General features: G+C 37.1%; 1 protein-coding gene across 1 annotated transcript in view; it reads left to right on the top strand.

Moving 5' to 3' along the window:
* GPC5 (glypican 5) overlaps positions 1 to 17232 on the top strand; it is a 1045029-nt gene that overhangs the window by 63756 nt on the left and 964041 nt on the right. The window contains exon 2 of the mRNA XM_036755769.1: positions 9106 to 9267. Within this exon, the coding sequence (XP_036611664.1) occupies positions 9106 to 9267 (162 nt within the window). The remainder of the gene's footprint in view (positions 1 to 9105; positions 9268 to 17232) is intronic.

Raw genomic sequence — 17232 nt, forward strand, 5'->3', positions numbered from 1 at the left:
CTTTTTCCATCATGAGTCCTTTGGAGCTGTCTTTGAGCCTTGTGTTGAGAAGAGCCAAGTCTATCAAAGTTAGTCATCACAGAAGCATTATATCTGTGGTTGTGTACAATGTTCTCCTGGTTCTGCTCCTTTCATTCAGCGTCATATCATGTAGGTCTTTCCAGGTTATTATGAAGTCCATATCTTCCCCATTTCTTATAGTGCAATAGTGGTCTTGTACATTTCATTTTTAGAAGTAGTCAGAAAGAATCTAGAAATGTGTCCTACCCTTTGAGGCCATAGCTTCACAAGCCAAAATTGCTCTGCCATATAAAAACTGGTAGAAAAATATATCAAAAATTGAAAATGATAAAAATTTCAATTCATTTTTGGAAGTCTTTCTGGGTAGGTTAGGCTCTAACATCTCTGGAGTGGAGGTTAAAATGAAGAACAACAGGGAAAACCTATGCAGTGAAAATGTTGATATAGCCAATTTGTGATAATGGCATATGAAGTATATGACTAGGCATGTTTTTGATGACAAAGAGAAGACTCAGCATGATGGAAGAGATGGCTAGCTATCCTATTACCCTTGGTGCATGTCAAGACCATCTTGTCACTGTGGGAACTGTACAGATCATTAACTCCTAAAAAGCCACTGTCTGAAAAACATTGGGTGGGTCCATAGGTATACTAATGTTCCGTCTCTAGCTCGACTGTAATGATGGTGCCCCAAAGATAAATAAAGATAGCCTGCACACCCAGGAGAGGGCTTTTGACTTTATGCCAACCATGGAATTGGAGAGCTTATATGTTATTAATTGAGCATTCATCCCCTTTGATGAGTAAATGTTGAATACTTGGGTATTTGGAGTTCATGTTGCTTTCCCACACTGAGGGATATGAGGTGAACCTTCCTTTCCATGCTTTTGCCACTTGCATTCTCTCTGTCTATTTAGTGGGTTTTGGAGCTGTGACCATCTATTGGAGGGAAGATGGCATTTACCTTGTTAAAAAATCTTTATCTTTGAGGTAATAATACATTTCATCACAGTATGGTTATTTGGAGCATAGAGAAGGTATTTAAAGGAGGAGAAAGAGGGCACAAGTCTGGCAGGTTGTTCTGATGTTGGATGGCAGAAAAATCTGTAAAAAAACCCTCAAAGTTATTAGTCATGGTTGTGTGGACTTTTGCATAGGTTACTGTAGCAAATTACCACACTGCTTAGTAGAGTGGTCAAGTGCGAATGAGGGGAAGGTGCGTCAATATTGCTGTTCTCCATTTCTGAAAGATGTAAGAATCTCAGGTTACCTAGCAGGCAATCATCCTCTGGAAGAGCCAGTTCTGGTTACTGTCTTTTCCCCTTCTTTTTAAAATGTTGCTTCCATGATTTGTTGTGGTTAGTGGTGAATGTGATTGCTTTTAATGACTGACCTTTGTCAAGTTTTTGTATTGTGATTGACATTGGGCTTTGCCCTTTACAGACTGTGATGAAATAGCCTTAAATGTAAAACAGCTAGTTCTGGCTTCTGAACTCCTCAGTTTAAGTTGACTGACTACTTGAAATTCAAACAAATAACTTTGGTGTTGGATATCAGATAATTAATTTCAGAATCCAAATGGAAAGTTATTTATTTAAAATATAAAAATGTGAAAATGGCTATTAATCATAAGAATTTATTTTAATACTAGATGTAATGCAGTGAAGAACATTAGGAATAAATCTGTTTCTGAATGCTATCCAACTTTTTTTTCTTGAAAAAGTCCAAGTACAATTTATGACACAATTATTGCATCTTGTTCTTTGTAGTCCTTTATGCTTTAGACTCTTTGGTTCATATGTTCAAAGGTATGAGAGCATTCATTTGCATTAACAAGCAGTATGTATCCATTCTCTCTGGGGCTATTTTTTGAGGGGCAGGGAGGGGACATGGTCCTGAAAGAGGACCTTTTTTCCTTAATATTATTTTATTTTTCCAATTACATGTAAAGATAGTTTTCAACACTCATTTTTGTAAATCGTGAGTTCCAAATTTTTTCCTTCCCTCCCTTCCCCCCCTTCCCCAAGACAGCAAACAATTTGATATAGGTTATACATGTACAATCATGTTAAACATATTTCCATATTGCTCATGTTGTGAAAGAAGAATCAGAACAAAAGGGGAAAAACCATGAGAAAGAAAAAAAAGACAAAAAAAGGTGAAAATAGTATGCTTTGATCTGCATTGGCCTCCATAGCCCTTTCTCTGGATGTGGATGGTATTTTCCATCATGGTTAGGGCTTGTCTTGGATCATTGTGTTGCTGAGAAGAGCTAAGTCATTCAATTTCCAGTTCTTTGCCACCACAAAAAGAGCTGGTATAAATATTTTTGTGCATGTGGGTCCTTTTCCCATTTATATGATCTCTTTGGGATACAGCCCTAGAAAGTAGTATTGCAGTATCAAAGGGTGTGCACATCTTTATAGCCCTTTGGGCATAGTTCCAAACTGCTAAGAGAGCAGTTTTATTAGAATGGAGAGGTCAGTTTTCAGGGGTTGAGGAGTAAATGGGGATAAGTAAGGAAATAGAAGAAAAAAGTTATGGGAGAAAGATGAGGGGATGAGAGAATCAAAGGTTGATTGTTTTTTAAGGCTAGAGGAGAAATGAATATTTTTTGTAGGTAGTAGAGAAGGAAGAGGAAGGGAGAGATTTAATGTGAATGAGAATGATTGAGGGGTATATGCAACAGACCAGGGAGATCAGTTTAAGGACATGAGGAGAATGGTTAACCTTGACACGAAGAAGGCTATCTTATTCTCTGAGATTAGAGAATTTGGGAGTTCAGTGGATAAATATCAAGAGGAGTTCTGAGGTATGGGGGAGAGAAGGTGAAGGCGCTCACCACAGATGACTTAAACTTCACAATGAAGTTAGAAATAAGATCATTTGCTTAGTAGAACGGCTGGAGTATTAAGAAGAGAGGGTAAGGTTTGGAACAATCACTGTGGAGTATATGGTAAATCACCAATCCGAGAAGAGTTTGCATCTCTGAGGGATCAATCAAGGTTAAATAACATAAATTTGTAGTGCCTAGCTTGTATGAGGTCATTTACTCTAGTAATATTCAGTGACAACAGAGGTATGAATGAGGAAGTTAGATGGGAGGAGGGTGGGGAGGAGATAATAAACTGGGTGTACAAATTAGAAGAATATTAGTAATGGAAGAACAAAGGGGCAATTGATTGAGGGGCGAAGGACGGTGCCTTGTTTGACTGGTTAATCATGAGAATCCGATTATGAAGAAAGGAAAGTCTGTTAAGGGCAAGGATCTTAGAGAACAGGATGAAGGACAACGACCAGATGTTTCAGTGAGGACAAAGAAAAGGTTTAGGAGAGAGGAGAATTTTAGAGTTCTATTTTGAAGGTGGAGGCATTTGGTGATGCTCAGGCCTAAAGTTTGGCCTTTTGTGTGTATGACTGTATCAGTGAGGCAAGATTCATGACATCAGTGGTGACTATGAATGTGCCTGTATAGTTCAGAATCGCAAAATATAAGAGACTCTCTATATAGAAGGCAAAGAAGTAAAACATTTATTCAGACACCAGAGAATCAAATCGCAGAACCAATAATTTCAATTTGACATAGCAACAATTGTATCCCCAAACCATTAAGTCTGCTTCAATGTAACAGCAAGGAAATTAAAACACAGTATCATAACAAGGAGCCAACCTATCTTGTAACCTTCCCTTCTGTTAGGGCCTTGCCGTAAACGTTCCCTCAGGAGTCCTGTCTGCTTGCCTGTGTCCTTTCTTCTCAAAGTTCTGAGAGCTTGCAGTTTTTTCTCACTCTGTCTCTCCATCTCTCTCTTAGCCCTTCTAGTTCTCTCTCTGTCTCTTGCAGCTCTCTGCTCTCACAGTTCTGTCTTCTTTGCAGCTCTCTCTACTCTCAGCTTAATGGCTACCCTGTTTAGGGCTCTGAGGGCTTCATAACTAATCAGTAAAAGGGTGTGGGCCTGGGGCTTAGCACTTAATCAACAAAAGGGTGTGGGCCTGGGGCTTAGCACTTAGTAAAAGTGTGTGTGTGTGTGTGTGTGTGTGTGCGCGCGCGCGTGTGTGCGTGCGCGCGCACGGCCTTCCTACAAACAAGCCTCCTCGAATCAAGCTTCCTGTAAATAGTTTCACCTGAAGCCTATTAAATGGGGGGGTGGAGGGAGGGAAGACCTTTGATCACATTAGCACCACTGTGACTTAGGTAGAATAGCAATTGTGCATGAGCTGATACTGAGAAACTGGGTATTCTTGGATTTGTAAAACATGCTTCTTGACTTGCATTTGGTCTCAATGCAGGGGTGGGGAACTTGGGGCCTCGAGGCCCATGTGGCCTTCTATGTTCTCAAGTATGGCCCTTTGACTGAATCCAAACTTCACAGAACAAATTCCCTTAATAAAAGGATTTGTTATGTAAAACTTGGACTCAGTCAAAAGGCTGTACCCAAGGACCTAGAAGGCCACATGTGGCCTTGAGGCCACAGATTCCCTACCCTTGGATGTAATTCATATTTCTCTTTTTGTGTTAGCGTAGGCCTGAAAGGAAAAGCTATGGCTCTTGGTCCCATGGGATGCTCAAAATACAATGACATTTCTTCTACCATTAGTTTTCTCTTCAACTCATGAGAACTCTAGGTATTAGGGAAAAAAAAAGTAGGAACAGTCCCACAAAATGATCACATCTGCTTCTCTTCATTCCAACCTTTTTCTGCCATTTCAGAACTGACCCTGACTAGATCAAAGCCTTTGAGATTGGCCTAGAGTTCCTGCTAACAGTACCAAGATGATAATTTCTAATGCTTTCAGTTATAGTTTAAGATAGACAAATAGCAAATGACAGTATTGGAGTGTTTTACAAAGGTCAAGAGCTATGAAATATTTATAAATGTCACCGCAGGTAACATTTTAGCTATTATTTTTCACTTATATCACCTGATGTTACAAGAATATAGACTCATTTGAATGGTAAAATTAATTGAAGGAAAACAAAATTTTATTCTAAGCTCTGCTCTTGAATGGAAGGATCAGAGACCTAGGTTTCAGAGGAAAGTCATGAAGACAATAATTATAAGTTGAGCACCACAAGCAGTGAATAGAGATTTTAAAATATTTGTGTAAATGGTAGGAAAATTACCTGAGAATTAACAAGCAATTCTTTCAACAAACATTTGTTAACCACTTACTCTGTATAAAATACTGTCCTAGGGATTAAGGGAGGCATAGTATTTATATAAAATACAGGCCTTGCCCTCATAGAGCTTATAGTCAGGTAGAGAGGTGTGTGACATGCAAATAACTACAATATTATATATATATATATATACACATACATATATATATGTGTGTATACATATATGTATAATATTGCTATTTTATTTACATAAACACATATTTACATATGTAATACACATATATGTACATTATAGAAATATTGTATATACCATGTACATGCATAATAAATTTTATTTTACATTATAAAAATTCACATTATTTATAATATATTCGTACATTATAAATACATTATATCAGTCATATACACATTGTATATACATACATTATGTAAATGTACTTCCCTTAGTCACTAGCGCAATGTTCTATAAAAATGTTTGTTGAAAGAATTACTTGTTAATTCTTAGATAATTTTCCTACAGATTAAACACACATACATACATACATGTGTGTATGTGTGTGTGTATGTTTGTGCACTACTTAAACCTTAAATGGGGGTGGAGAAGGTCATTACTGAGTGAACATACCAGGAAAGACTTCCTGGAGTTGGTTTTGAAAGGCTGAATAGGAATGTGGTTAGGAAGAGGATCAGTTGGGTGGAGGAAGGCAATCTAGGTGGCAAAGGTATAGAGGTAGGAGAATAGGGGTGCACAGAATATGTAGAGGGAATACTATGAATTGAGACTGGAAAGGTAGGGAGGTACCTGATTGTGTAGGTCCTTGAGGATCAGACTAAGGATTGTAGCTTTTCCTTGATAGGTGTGGTAGGGAGCCAGTAAGAGTATTATTATCATTATTGTTATTATTATATAGTTTTTGAGCAGAGGAGAGACAAAGAGAAGGCAAGCAGTGTGGTATAGCGGAAAGAAGTGGTGGATGGGAAGTTGGAGGACTTGGGATCAAATTTTGGGTCTGCCACCTGCTACTTATGTGATCCTGGGCCTAACTTTTCTGATCCTCAAATTCCACATCTGTAAAAAGAGGAGGTTTCATTCAGATGACCCTTGGAGCCTTTTCTAGCTTTCCAGTTATAATCCTATGAAGAGAGGAAGTGCTGTACAATGGAAAGGGTGTTGCATTTTTCCCACTGAACTTGGAGTCATGGCACCTGAGTTTGAATCCTTTCCGTTCTACTTAATCTTGGGCAAATCACTTAATGTCTCTGGGCCTCTGTTTCCTCATTTTGAAAAGAAAGGATTGGACAAGGTGATGGCTGAGATTGTTTTCAGCCATAGATCTATATAATTCAATCATCTTATGACTAAGGATGTCAAGGGAAATTTTGCCATTAATGTGAAGGAGGGATGAGAGGGAGAGGAAGTGAAGTGAAGAAGTCATATTAGATTATTGTAATACTCCAGCAAGTTTTAATGAGAACGTCTATAAGGATGGTGGCAGTGGGAATAGAGATGATAAAAGAACAATGAGAGAAATGTTTCAAAGATAGGATCGATAGGACTGGATGTGAGAAGAGGGCAGGGTCAAAAAATCCCAACATTGGAAACATTGGTGAATGGTAATGCTATAGCCAGAAATGGTGAATTTCAGTGGGGAGCAAATTTTAGAAAAAGATAATGACCTTTGTTATAGACAGAGTAATTTTCAGGTGCTGATGCAACCTCTGGAAATATAACATAGCAAGTCGGATATAAGGGTCTGGAGCTCAAGAAGGGAGAGGTCATGGCTAGAAGTAAAAAAAAAAATGGGGAAGCTTTTATATAGAGATGGTGTTTGAATTCTTGGAAAGTGAAAGAAATTTCCAAGAAAAAATATGGGGAGAGCAAAGAAATTGCCAAGAAAAAAATGCAGGTAGAGAAAAGAATTCCAAGGAATATCTACCTTAAGGAGCTGGAAAAAGGATAAGATGCGTGATGAAAAAAAATACTTAGGGAAGTAAGAGGAGTACCAGGTCTAAGGAATGCACTTCTTGGAGCTGATGTAAGAGAGAGTAGACAGGAGATAGTGTCAAATCCCTGTAGTCAAGGAGAGTGAGGATTGGGAAAAAAGACATTTAAATTCATGGTGAGAAGCTCATCGGTGACATTAGAGAGTATGTTAACTGGAATGGAGATGGAGAGCAGAAACCACACTGTAAGGGCCTGAAAATAGAGCATAGTAAGGAAGTGGAGGGTTAGAATGCACATACTTTTTTCAAGAAGTTTGACATCAAAGGGAAAATAGAGATAATACTTTTACTGGATAGGATCAAAGGGTCAAAGACAGGCTATTTGTTAAGGAATGTAGATACCTGAGCATGTTGGATAAATGGGAAGAAGCCAGTGGAGAGAGAGATATCAAAGATTCATGAGGATATGGATGATTGCTGTAGGAGACATCAAGGGATGAGGTCAAAGGCACTTGGCACCATAAGGTGACACGTTTTTCTCCTTAAAAAAGCAAGGAAGAAGGAGAGAGTGTGTTGTGATATTGAGAAGCTATGGAATAAGGGATTTTAGGGAGCTCTGTATATTTTTCAGTCCCATTCTGAAGAAGAAAAAGTGGACTTACATTTTTAGAAGAGGGATTTTCAAGATTACCTTACATTTAAATTGTTTTATTGTCATAAATCCTTATGAATTTAGTTGCACAACTTTTATTATTTTACAGATAAGGAAACTGAGTCTCAAAAAGATCAAGTGATTTGCCCAAGGCTGCAGAGCTACTATGTGGTAGGGCTGGGATTTAAACCCAGATACTCTGAATCCGAATCTAATTTTCTTTTCACTACTATATATGGCTAACTTGTTAAAGTAAGAATTATTTTAATGAAAACAGATGATTGAGGGAATCTGTGAAATTCCTATATGCTATATTATTCCATGTTCCCTAATGGAAGCAGTTCACAGAAGTAGCTATTATTGCCAGAGGAAGATTTGTTACTTTCCCTTCTCAGCAGTACTGGGAATGAATGAATGAATGAATGAATGAATGAATGAGTGAGTGAAAGAAAGAAAAAAAAAGATTAAGTGTTTACTATGTACTGGGAGTATGAGGCCAGTGTACAAAGATTGGTTTGGAGAGTCACGAGCAGTTGATTGACATGCTCTTTCAGTAGTAATGCTTGTATTAATTTGATTACTCATCCCAGAGCAAGAGCAAAAGGAGAAGGGAAGGCAGAGCAGGTGGCCTGTGTTGTGTGTCATTCTTGGTTTTCTGGAGGGAGTGTGATACCTGGTTTGCCCCGGCTAAAGATAGTGGGTTAGGTGAGTTTTCACTTACCTACTAATGGAGACCACTCAATATCAGGCAGAGTGCCAGAGGTGAATGGTTAAACTTCCTCATAATAGCTAACATTTAAAAAGCACTTTAAGGTTTGCAAAGTGCTTTACATGTAGTCTCATTTGATCCTTTCAACAATCCTGGGAGGTAGGTGCTATTATTATCATTCCTGTTTTGCAGATGTAAGAACTAATGGAGAGAGGGAGGGAGGCAGAAGAGAGGAAGCAGAGAGCCAGACAGAAACACAGACAGACACACACACACACACACACACACACACACACACACACACATATTAAGGAACTTGCCCAGGGTCTCACAGTTAGATACATAAGTATCTAACAGTATTTGAACTCAGGTCTTCTGACTCCAAATCCAACACTCAGTCTTTGGACTATCACTTAACTGCCATAATCTCTGGAGGCTGGGGGTATATGTGTATGTGGAGATGGAAATAAAGGGATAGATAGGCAAGTTGATCTTCTCAGCAAGAAGCTGCAGTTTCAGGGCAAGTGGCGAAAGGCCACCTGGGTTGGCCCTGGTTACCTAGTGGATGGTTTACTAAAATGTTACAAAGTCATTGCTTTTTTTTTCCTCACAGTATTTGCTAATGATAATTCTGATGATAAAATGTTTGCCATGTTTCAGGTCCTGATCTTCAGGTTTGCATGTCCAAAAATCCTACTTGCTGTACTAAAAAGATGGAAGAGAGATATCAAATTGCAGCACGGCAGGATATACAGCAAGTCCTTCAGACCTCAAGTTCTACATTAAAATTCCTAATATCTCGCAATGCAGCTGCTTTTCAAGGCAAGTATCTCCTGGAAATTTGGAGTTTGATCTAAACTTACCATATCTTTTGGGCATAGAAAGAGCCTGGAAATACCTCTTCAAGTATATAATAATAACCCCCAAGACTTGAGCAATAAATTGGCTTTTATGTTCATGGTAAGATTTTTGTCCATCCCTGGTTTGGAATTTGTGTGCTTTCTGAGTTTCATAGAGCTTCAATTAGGTTGGGCTTGAGTGACCTGATCTTATCTGTAGTCTCTCCAACCAGAATCCAGTGATTTAAGCAATCCCAGGAAACATTTCAGCTCTTGAGCTCCTCTAGGTTACCTGATTTTTTTTCTCTGACCTACAGAAACCTTGTTAAAAGTATCTGACTACCCAGGGTATGTAGAAACAAACTCTTCTTTCCAGAAATCCTCTTGAATTCTATGACCAGTCCACAGCCATGCTTGGTCTCACAGGGCAACATTACATTAGATATAGGTTATAAATCTTCAGGGGCAGGGAACACTGCAGATTCACATTTGTGTTTTCCACAGCATCTAACACTCGATCTTGTACACAGTAGGTGTTCAATAAGCATATTGCATGAATGAATGATTTAAGGTTTGACTTATTCCAGGCTTGCATCCCTGGGGTGCTGTGCTTATGCAGCTATTGCTAACAGAATAGTAATTTTTCTTTTAGTATTTACTAGAAGGAAAGCTGTCAAACCATGCCTTTACCTCGGGAGTGCTATGATAATATTTCATCATCAGAACCAATATTTTTGGCTTAGTGATTACGTGTTTAAAAATGCAACTAGACAAAACATTTGCCCAATGTTTTTGCTTTATTCTGATGTTATTTTCAAATAAAAGAGTATTAGAATGTCTGCATAATAATGTGCTGGGATATGTGAATGTTTGATGATTGCCACCAATGGGAGATAGATTGAATGCTTTGGGATTAAGCTTAAAGGCAGAACTCCTACCATTGCTATTTTCTTTATTTGACTCCCTTGGTTCTAATGATATATTAAAATACAAAAATTAATGTGTTATAAAATTGTATGGCAGAGTAAAAGAAATAATGTTTCTTATTTCAGTAATCTCTTCTATAAAATTTCACATTACTGCAATAAAAATAATTGACTAATTTATTTTGGTTTTTATAAAACATTAGTTATTCTATGAACCTCAGGCATGTAAATATCTAGATTGTACAACACTTCATATAAAATTATTGCATTGGTTTAACACATCATGAACACCAACAATATTTTTTGAATGAGCATATTAATGTTAATAAGTTTAAATAATTTGTGGTTTGTTTATACCTATGACTAATTCACAAAGCTGATTAAAGTTTTAACTTTAAAATAGACATATTTTATAAGGAATGAGTAGTGTAATTTTAGGATAATGTTGAAGTCGAAAGAAAATGAAGTTAGTGATAAATTACTAAGTATTAATGTGGAAATCTTTTGAAATGTCAGATTTTTAAAATGTTATAAATTTAGTGGGTTTTTTGAAAGTCTGAGTGAATAATGTTGTATCTATCATTGGCTTTTATTTTAAACTGTTGAGTACAAGACATTTTTAAATATGTCATTAACCAAAGACTGTGATTTGTACCAGAGATGTTAGATGTTCTGTGGTAAAGATACATTTTATAGTATTTCAAAGAAATGCTGTTACTGATCATTTTACTTATAAGACTATGCCATCTTGATGATATAACATTATAAATGAAGAAGTTCACATGGGGTCGCTTGTGTTGAACTGACTACAGACAGGAGAGCCAGGAATCAAACAGAAGTTTAACTTTAAAGTGAGGGAAACAGCTTGTAAGCAAGGACACATGTGCTGGAGCCCTGCCCCTAGTGTGGGTGGTTGGGATCCACTTTAGTGTAAGCAAATCTCCATACTTATACCTATGGCTGTGAAGTAAGCTGTAGTGCTGATAATGAGGGGTAACAGCAACAGTGAGACAAGTGTGATTCATAGCAAGACTTCAAGACCACATCGTGGGTAAGCTTGTCCAGTGCTTTTCCAAGCTCAGGGAACACCTGGTGCTGCTCAAAGCAATAGGACAGTCGCGATTTTTCCAGAGGGTGAGATCATCCATAGGGTGAGCACAAAGGATTGTTGTTATGCTAAACTCAGGGATGGCTTGATTGCTGGGCCTCAGCTCTAGAAAATAGGGTATCTCCTAATATCTTGACACTTGAAATTGAGCTGACAGAAGGGAACACTCAGCTTAAGGGCTTTGTAAGAGGAGGACAAACCTGTGAAAGAGCTGTGAATATAGCGTGAGAATATTTTTTTTAAGGGCCAAGGAATGACAACAATTTCCAAAATGAGGGAGTGGTCAATTGCTTTAAAGAACAGAGAGAGATCAAGAAGGAGGATGACTTAAAAAAAACTCACTACTGGATTAGATTGGGTTAGAGTAGTGGTGACCTTTGAGAAAACAATTTTATTAAAATGATTGGGGCACAAGCCAGATTGTAAAGGCTTACTTAGGGCAAGGAAGTGGGAGAATCCACATTTTTTCAAGAAGTTTGGTAGAAGCTTGACATTGTCATCGTCTGGGGTGAAGTACGGATTTGAGAAAGTGGTGGAAAAGTAATAAAAATACTATTTGTATGATGCTTTAAGATTTACAAAATATATAACAGTCTCATATACAATATATTCACTATAATCTTGTCAGGCAAGTGCTGTTATTATCCCCATTTTACTGATGAAAAAACTGAGGCTGAAAGAAGTTAAATGACTTGTTCATGGTCACCCCTCTAGTATATATATATATAAAGAACAATTTGAATCTAGATCTTTCTTGCCAATATTACTAACACTCACCATTATCTTCCAGGTATACATTTCCTGGCATCATGGTCTAGCACTAACAAGCATATATACAGCCCATATTTCCATCCTTGATATCTGTATCTATGAATAGAATGTGTATGTGTCTGTGTGTATACATGTGATATGTATCTTCCCCATAACTAAGTTTACTTACAGAAGATATCCCCAAATTCTTAGTGTAGTTTTAAGTTATTAAAGCTTATATAGTCGCTAAGACATTTTGGAAATCCACATAAAAGTATTGTGAATGTCTGTAGATTGAATAGAACATAGTTCGTGTGGGTTTGATGAAAGGATTTTTTTACATTATCCTGAGAAAATTTTAGGAAAATACTCTTAGGACATCATTTTAGTTTCCTTTGGAAAGGGAAAAGTATCCCACTATTGTTATGTTATATTATGTAATGTTGTTATATTATTATATTATGTTATGTATAAGAAAACTGAGACCAGCAAAGTTTACATGAATTGTTTGGGATCACATAATTAGTAAATATCTGAGACTGGATTTAAACTCAGGTCTAACTGACTGCAGGTCTAGCCCTCTCTCCACTACACCACCTAGCTGCCAACTAGTGGATAGAGTGCTAACCTTCACATTAGAAAGACATGCATTCAAAACTGTTTCTGGCATATGTTAATGATATGACCATGGGCAAATTAAGACTCTAACTCTCTAAAATTATGAATTATAGAAGAGCTTGCTACTTTGAATTGGCAGAGGAAGTTCCTTTCACCAATTGAATTACATATCTAGACCAATAGAATTACATGTCGAAACCAAGAAATCATTAACATTTGTATAACATTTTAAAGTTCAGATACTTGGGGTGGAGCACAGACCAGGATCCAGCTGAACTCTGCAAACATTCCCCTCAAACAACTTTAAAATGACACCTCAAATCAAATTTTGGAGTGGCAGAGCCAACGAAAGGTCAGAGGGAATAATTTTTCCATTCAGAGACAACTTAGGAGGTCTACAGGAAAGGTCTATAACATCAGGGTGGGTAAATGCCTGGAGTGGGGCTAGAAGACTAGTGGTGGGCCTTGGAGGTGACAGCAGCAGCAACTTTGGGAGCCCTCAGCTTATAGATGGTAAAGGGGTCAGACAACTAGTCAGAAAGAGATTACAGGACACCCTGTGAGGGCAGTGGGTTTGGTTCATACTGATTAGTGACTCTATTGCCCATAAGCAGTTCTGGGGCATAGTTCCAAGATGGAGAGGAATGCTCGTGATTGGTCACAAGGGAGTAGAGGAGATGGTAATAGCTCCAGGATCAAGAGGAACACTAGTACTTGCAGCTGCAGAGGACAGACCGGAGCATAGACAGAGAGAGCAGTGACCACACGTCTCCCAGTGTAACACCACCTTGTCAGCACTGAAAACTTAGACACCCTAGAACTAACTTTGAAAACAGCAGGATGAAAAAGCCTGAAGCTTGGCACAGTGTCTCCCCACCCACAGATGAACCACAGCCCAACTTAAACATAAAGTTCAAAGTCAAGAAATAGACTGGGAAAATAAGCAGACAAAAAAGAACTTGACCAGAAAAATCTACTATGGTAGAAGGTAAGACCAAGACAAAAATTTAGAAGAGGACAACAATATGAAAACTACAAGTAAAGCCTCACAGACAAATGCTAATTGGACCCAAGGCCAGCAAGAATTCCTGGAAGAGATAAAGAAAGAGGAAAAGAAATGAGAATGGTGAAAGAAAATTATGAAAAGAGATTTAGCAACTTAGTAAAAGAAACACAAAAGTTCACTAAAGAAATGAGTTTCTTTAAAAGCAGAAAAGGAAGTACAAAATTAACTGAAGAAAACAATTCCATAAAAAGGTAGATGCAAAAAGAAGAACAAAAGCTCAGTGAAGAAAATAATTCCTTAAAAATTTGAATTGAACAAGTGTAAGTTAATGACTCTGTGCAATTTCAAGAAACAATAAAACAAAGTAAAAAAAATGAAAAAAACATATAAATATCTCCTTGGAAAAGCAAGTCACCTGGAAAATAGATCAAGGGGAACTAACTTGAGAATTATTGGACTACCAGAAAGCCATCAACAAAGCATCATATTTCAAAAAATTATGAAGGAAAACTGCTCTGATATCCTAGAACCAGAGAGTAAGATAGAAATGGAAAGAATCCACTTATTATCTCCTAAAAGAGATCCCAAAATGAAAACTCCCAGACATATTATAGCCAGATTCCAGAACTCCCAGGTCAAGGAGAAAATATTGCAAGCAGCCAGAAAGAAATAATTCAAATATCATGGAGCCGCGATTATGATCACATGACTTAGCTTCCATGTTAAAGGAACAGGGGGCTTGGAATATGATATTTTCAAGGGCAAAGGTGCTAGAATTGCAATGATGAATAATCTACCCAGAAAATCTGAGTATAATCTGTAAGGAGAAAAATGGATATTTAATGAAATAAAGAACTCCCAAGCATTCCTGATGAAAAGACTATAAATAGATGAATACAAAATTAGACACTCAAATGGAACACTCAAGAAGCATAAAAGGTAAACCTGAAAGAGTAATTATAAGGAACTCAATGGAGTTAAACTTTTATATTCCCATATGAGATGATACATGTAACTTCTAAGAACTTTATCATTGTAGTGCAGTTGGAAATAGTCTACATAGACAGAGGGCATGGGTATGAGTGGATTGTGTTGCGGTGATCTCCAAAAAGAGAATGTAAGGGTGAGAAAGAGGGATGCACTGGGATAAGGGGAAGTAGAATGGGGCAAATTTTCTCACATAAAGGAGGCACTTAAGGAAAAGTTTTTATAGTATAGGGGACTATGAGGGGTAGGGGTGGTAGGCAATGCTTGATCCGCACTGTCAATGGAATTGGTTCAAAGAATAAAGTGACATATGTGAAAGCTTCATAGCTTTCTCTAGAAATGTTTTCCATCAGGAACCAGAAGCAAATCAGTTGTTCGTAAGGGTGATTAAAACTTGGGAACTGGCATGATCAAAAATGACTGAATAGAGAATCTAGGATATGTGGGAACTCAAGTGTTTGCAGAAGAGGTTGCTCTGTGAAATGGAAGGAGGAAGAAGTGAAAATCAAGAATAGGTTTCACTTATATAGATTTTTAAGAGAAGTAAAACAAAAACCATTTTGGGTTTGAGTGAATTCAAAGTACCAAGTTTCATAGAACCATATCTTCTAAGTTGAGACTTGGGTTTTTCAAAGAAATAGCAATGTGTCCTAGGTAAGTGGTTAACTTCTCTGTGCTACAGGTTTTTCATCTTTAAAATGAAGTGATTGAACCAGACTTTTTCCAGTTCCCTTCCAGGTTTTAAATTCTATGAAAAATAATATATTGAGGTTTTACTTCCTGTCATGTGCCTTTAGGAATTTAGGAATGTTGATGATGGCAGAAGGAAAATAAGGTAGAGGAAAAAATGATTCATTTCCTAGTTAAATGAGGGAGGGCATTTCAGGTCTCCACAGGATGAAAAGGTGGCTTGTAAAATATGATACTGAATTTGTAAAAATCAGTTTAATAAAGAAAGCAACTATTTCCTAACAACAAATACCTTGAATCCCTGGGTATCTTAAAAGTTCAAAGAAAAATATCAACGTAATAAATTTCCTCTGGTTACATTGTTTTAACTACTTGAGTGTTTGGCTCTGTGTTTTTCTTGGGGGTAGGAAGATAAAAAGAGAGATTACTGGAATGAAAATTTCAGATTCTTGACAAGTACCTAGGAAATAAGAAGTATACGATTTAATTTAGATTTGTGGTTTTGTTTCCATAAAGAAAGCTTTCCTTAGACAAAATGATTAGGTACACTGTTTTTGGTACTCTTTAAAACCTTTATTTTAAAGACAAATTGACAATGAAACATTTTATGTAGGGTCTTTCCACCATTTGAATTAATTAGACTCATATGGTAAATGACCTTAAAGGAGTGTTCTCTGTTTCTATCCTTTATCTTTATTTTCCCTCCTCCTTATCCTCAACATTTTTTGCCCCTTCTCTACATTCTCCCCACCCTCTCCCCCTCCCCCATTTTTCTCTTTGGTATTCACTGTGCAGTTAACTGTTTTGGAATTTATTCTTCTCGTATGCCCATCTCATTGATGATGATGTTGCATGTAACTTTGCCATTAAATGAACTGTATCTTGCCTGTTTTTATGCTTCAGTTAGTATGCTTTCAAAACCTTTATTTGATTTAGTTGCATATTTAAGCTTGATGTTTTGTTGATGACAGATTTGACCAGCTTGCCAAGAGACTAGATCGTATTGTTAATGTAGTCGTCTTGTCTGTAACTGTATTTGTCTCGAGTAGCTAATCTGCTTTTGTTTCCACTTTGTCCTTTAAATTTAATCACTGTTCTTATACATGTTTGAGTACAGGATGAGTTCATAAGACTGAACCAGGCACCATTTCCAAAATATTGTCTTGATTTTATTGGACTACTTCCCTTTTATAAAACTTATTAGTTCGAGTGTATCAGGTCCAGAAGGATTTCTTCCAATCTCCTAATAGAATAGTTATTTCTTCCTCTTATTGCTTCAGTAAAAACAAAACCAAAAACAACCCTGTGAATAAATATGCATTTCCCATGGGCAAGTACTCTTTTTTGATATCCTCCGCTTGCTTCTTACTTCTCAGAGGCGGTAAGAAAAAATGTTATGTTTATCTAGGATTGAATGATGCTGAGGATTTCTCCTTACTGGATTTAGTTTTCCAGTTTGTGCATGAGTAAGAGACTGGAAAAGGTCTTTAAACAGTAGCTAATGCGGGAAATACAGCCATATGTGATATCACTCAGTGAAGAATGGTGTTTTAACATACTACTCTTCTATCTTTTTACTTAAAACTTTCATAAATCCATCAGCAGAAAAATTATTGGTGTTAAGGAAAAGAATAGGGAAATAGATGTGCTTATAATATAACACCATGTAAAGACAAGAATATTAAAAATAAGATGCTTTGCAATGTTTTGGTGTTTAATGTAGGAGTTTTAAAATAACTCATGAATTGTTTACATCTTTATTTTTTTTATAAAGAAATAAATAACAAAGGATAGATCCAAAAAAGGGTAGAAGCCCATAATAATGGTGTCAGAACTGAAAGACTAAAGCTCAGATGCACACTT

Source organism: Trichosurus vulpecula, chromosome 4, assembly GCF_011100635.1.
Source record: "Trichosurus vulpecula isolate mTriVul1 chromosome 4, mTriVul1.pri, whole genome shotgun sequence".
NCBI classification, from domain to species: Eukaryota; Metazoa; Chordata; class Mammalia; order Diprotodontia; family Phalangeridae; genus Trichosurus; species Trichosurus vulpecula.